Raw genomic sequence first — 4,849 nt, forward strand, 5'->3', positions numbered from 1 at the left:
CCTAAAAAGTTAGGTGATCAAATTTTTATTGTTAAAAGATCATTGTGGCTGCAGGGCAGAGAATGATGGGGGGGGGGGTGCATCAAGAGGAGACATAGGAACAACGTATATCATTTTGATGACACGGCAATAATCTAGGTGGGAAATGATGGCTTTCAACAGAGTGCTGGCGGGGGAGAGGAAAAGAATTGCAAGATTCAAGAGATATTTAGGAGGCAAACCCATGGAGATCCTTGAAGAAACAAAGCCCACATGATGGGTACTATATAGAATGCATAAAAATGGGAAAATCATTGATTCCAGCAACACCTACCCACCATGCTTCTAGCTTTAGTCTCCTCTGTTTTCATAGCCAAAGTCCTTTCCCTTCTCTGCATTTAGTCTAGCTCCGCCTCTCCTTCCCCTGCTGCTAGTTTCTCCTTTATCAAACATTTCCTAGTCATCCTGTTGACATATCGTGTTTGTGGTTTACAAACTGGTTTCACGCCCATGTTCCTTGCTTTTCTCTTGAGAGCCAGTTTTATTTTGTCTTATGGATGTGGAAAGTGAAACTCAGAGCTGTGAAGGGATTCTGCCAAAGACACATTGTGAGTAGATAGTGGAGCCAAGATTTGAACCCACATCTTCTGTCTCTATATCCTGAATATTTCCCTCTGCCCTGCCACAGATACACAGCTCCACAGATACACATCTTCCAGCCCACACAAGGCTTGAGAGAGGTCCTGTGTCTAGCAATTATGGTAAGAGACTACATGTAACATTGATTTTGCAAGCCTGTCATCACTGGAATAAAGATGTTACGGTGGAAAATTCCACAGTGAAAAACAACACCCCTGCACATTTGTTTCTGGCATAAACGTTTGAAGCTTTGTGAAAGCATTTTGTGTTTCAAACCATGCTGATTGGGATCCAGGCTCTGGCCTTTCTGGGCTGCGTGATCTTGAGGAAAGCACTTAACACATCTAACCTCAATTTTCTTTCTTTTTTTTTTTTAACTGGGAATACTGTTTTATTAAGTTAGTTAGTGAAGGCCTATCCAATAACAGCATTTAATCAAATTATAAACAAAAGAAAGCTAATGTTGCAATAGTCATTTCACTCAAGATATTATATATGGCAACATAATAGGAGTGAAGAATAATTACACAAAAAGGTAAAAGGAACAATCTAAAAATAAGATACAACAACCATGAACTATCAACAGAGATCCTGTTATGGAAGTTGCATGATTAAGAACATGAAATTCCGTAATTAACCTCAATTTTCTTATCTGTTAAAAGGGAATGTTGTTGAGAACCAGATCAGAGAGTTTTTTTGTGTAATATACATAAAGTATTTAGCTCACTGCCTAATACATAGTAAGGCTTAATAGGTCTTAGGCATAACTATTATTTCTCTTAATTGCATACTCATTTTCAAATCATACAAAGCACAAATAAATATTTCTCCTACAAAATCTCATAAACTCAGGTGAAGGGTGGTCAAACAATGAAAAAATATGAAGGCTATGAGATTTTTGCAAAGAAATACAGAATAATTGTTTTCAAGAGCATCCAAGCACACCTGACAGAAGAGAGGATTTGAGCAGGAAGTAAAGGAAGAAGTGAAGTGGGTGGTGGAGCAGGAGAAGGGGAGGCGGAGAAGGGAGGTATTTACTATCCCAGATTACAGAAAAGGACACCAAGAATCAGAGATGTTAGGTAATCAGCCCGAGACCACACAGCCAGAAAGTGAAGGAGCTGATTTCAAAATGCATGCTCTTAGCAAAGACACCACACGATGCTTGTTGCTTTCCAGTGCCTCTGTCACTACACCTGTAGCATTTTATTACACTTATTTGTTTAAAAGTTTGTCTTTCCTACCAGACTCTAACCACCTTAAGAATAGGAACTGAGAATTACTCATCTTTATGATCTCAGTGTTGGGTTCCCAGCGAGTGTTTAATACAATGATGCTGAATAATTGTGAGAGCATTAAATCCTCAACATCTAAGAATGTTTTAATACATAGGTTCATATATAATATAGCTTTTTGACCAGGTTTGAATTAAAATATTGGCTCTGAAAGGGTGACTATAAACAGTGTTCCTATGTCAGCATTCATCTTATTTATGATTCACTGAGTTGTTTGGTTTTTTATTTATTTGTTTTGTTTTGTTTGCAAGGATGGTAGAAAGATGAGCTTCAACCTGACATATCTAATAAGTATTTGTGGGGAACTAGAGAAATATGCATCCCTGAAGTACACCTGGGATTCTTTCTGAAAGGAAATCCACTCTCTAATGTCCTTGCATTTAACACAGGTTAAACTTTATTGTTCAAGTTATTTTTGTGGACTGTGGAAAGGAAGACAGAATCATGGACCCTTTATAGGAATCCTAGGAGAGATAGGAATAAACTGAAACTTGTTGAATTGAAAAACCTAGGATATTTCTATATTCATTTGCATATGCAGGACCATGGAGAGAGCTAACCAAACCTGCAGTGTCTCTGAGTTCATCCTCCTGGGACTCTCCTCCCAGCCCGAGAACCAGAAGCCACTCTTTGCCCTATTCTTCGTCATGTGCATGGTCACCATGGTGGGAAATTTTCTTATCATCCTGGCCATCCACTCTGACACTCAGCTCCAGACACCCATGTATTTTTTCCTTAGCATTTTATCTTTATTGATGTTTGCTACACAACAACCATCGTTCCCAAGATGCTGGTGAACTTTCTGTCAAAGAAGAAGTCCATCTCCTATGCTGAGTGTATGACCCAGATGTATTTCTTCTTGGCTTTTGCCAACACAGAAATTTACCTCCTGGCAGCCATGGCCATTGACCGCTGTGTGGCCATCTGTGACCCCTTCCACTATGTCACTACCATGAGCTACTGCCCTTGTGTCCTACTGGTGGCCTTCTCCTGCTCCATGTCTCACCTCCATTCCTCTTACTGGTTCTCCTGATAAATCGTCTTCTCTTTCGTGACTCCAGTATTATCCACCACATCCTCTGCGACATCAACCCTCTGCTGAAATTGTCCTGCTCCTCTACATTTGTCAATGAAATTGTAATTAACACAGAAGGACTGATAACCTTGGTGACCCCCTTTATGTGCGTTATCATCTCTTACCTACGAATCTTCATTGCTGTTCTTAAGATCCCCTCAGCTGCTGGGAAACATAAAGATTTCTCTACCTGTGGCTCCTACCTCGCCATGGTGACTCTCTTTTATGGAAGCATTATTTATATTTATTTCCGACCCCTGTCCTCCTATACCATCAAGGACCATGTGGCAATAGTCATCTACACAGTTCTGTTCTCCATGCTGAACCCTTTTTTCTACAGCCTGAAGAACAAAGACATGAAGAGGGGACTGAGGAAGCTGATGAGCAGGAGGGTGTCCTAGGCAGCACCCCCATGGGCATGCTCAGGGCACCCCTGCGGGACCTCATTTCTGATGATTCCTGGTGTGTACATCAAGCTACTGGAGGTTAGCATACCTAAGCCAAGAGTCCATAAGAAATGGTGTAAATGGCAAGACTAGAATATTACACCCAGTCTTATTTATTTATAGTAGAATTATATAAGTATATGATATATATTAATATATATCTTATATATATACACCCACCAATCAAAGCCACCTTATTAGGGCCCCCTGATTGGCCCAGAGTCTTTGCACACATTCCTCATTCCCCCCTCCCATTCTCTTTTCTCATTCACTTCTTCCAAGTGCAGCTGAAAACTAATGTTTTTCTTTAATTTCTCTTGACCAAGTATCTCCTTATTCAATCAATCATGGGCACAGAATGGCAGATTACATGGGGATATATGAAACCTAGAGATAGGTAAGGGGAAAACTTTCTCCTTCCAGAGCTCTTGAGAGGCAACTGGGCTCTGACCATAAGCACGAATAAGCCTCCATATCTAAGAACATGAAATGTCTTGGTCCACGTGGAGACAGACTAGCAGCTGGCCTGATGAGTAGGAAAAGTTAGGGCCTGTGCTATACTTGGAAGTTAGTTTCTATGGTATAATTCTTCAATAAAATATTATTAACAGGTGTAGCCTTTTCTTTACTGTACTCTGGCCACCTGGGGAAGATTCTGTGCCCATTCATGACACAAAATGGAATAGGGTGCAGCAGTGTTTCCTTCCTTCTGGCCAGACTGGGAGGTCTGCAAAAGCTTCTGGCCACATCAGAGTCTAGCAGCAAAACTGCAAGGATCAGCTCATGATTCTCTGAGGCCAGGACTGGGGAAACACTCAGAAAAATCTGGAAAACAGGGAGATGCATCCTTCTAGGTCCCATCCTAGACTAGGTGAGTCAGAATCTCCAGAGGAGAGGCTCAGGGATTTTTAACAAGCTTCTCAGATGATCTGAGGCAACTGGCTCTATACCATGTTGTGGAACTGCATTTAGGAATGACCACTCTACACCAGGATGTCTACAGCTACATGGACAAGGAGAGGGGCTCTGCAAGGCAGAGAAGACAGAAAGTATCAGAACTCAGTAGCTTGAACTCCACTTTAAATGCCCCTAACTGTCCCTTAATTGCTGTTACAGTATAAAAGTAGACCTGCCAGCACCCTAGTGGACATCTCTACTGTCCTTCTCCCATTTGCTTTCCCAACCCTGCTGCCTCCATCATGATTCCTTAGATCCACTTTTTACTTCTCTGCCCGACCTCTACTGGGCCACTCGTTTTAAGTGCAAACTGCCCAAAGACCACACACTCTATTATGCCCTGAAGAAAGATGAGCATTTATAAAAACCATGACTCATCATAAAAGTCAAATTACATGCAATATATACTCTTTCAGAAGGAAGAAAAACTTATAATTCATTTAGAAAGATTGTTTACA

The 4,849-nt window shown here is 41.0% G+C and overlaps 1 protein-coding gene across 1 annotated transcript; it reads left to right on the top strand.

The window, feature by feature from the left end:
• The first annotated feature begins 2,458 nt into the window (after window positions 1-2,458).
• LOC137770301 (olfactory receptor 1L3-like) lies at window positions 2,459-3,389 on the top strand. The gene is given in 3 exon segments (XM_068552910.1): window positions 2,459-2,657; window positions 2,660-2,923; window positions 2,926-3,389. Coding segments are annotated over 3 exon segments (927 nt in total).
• Window positions 3,390-4,849: the final 1,460 nt, after the last annotated feature.

The sequence above is a fragment of the Eschrichtius robustus genome, chromosome 10 (assembly GCF_028021215.1).
Source record: "Eschrichtius robustus isolate mEscRob2 chromosome 10, mEscRob2.pri, whole genome shotgun sequence".
NCBI lineage: Eukaryota > Metazoa > Chordata > Mammalia > Artiodactyla > Eschrichtiidae > Eschrichtius > Eschrichtius robustus.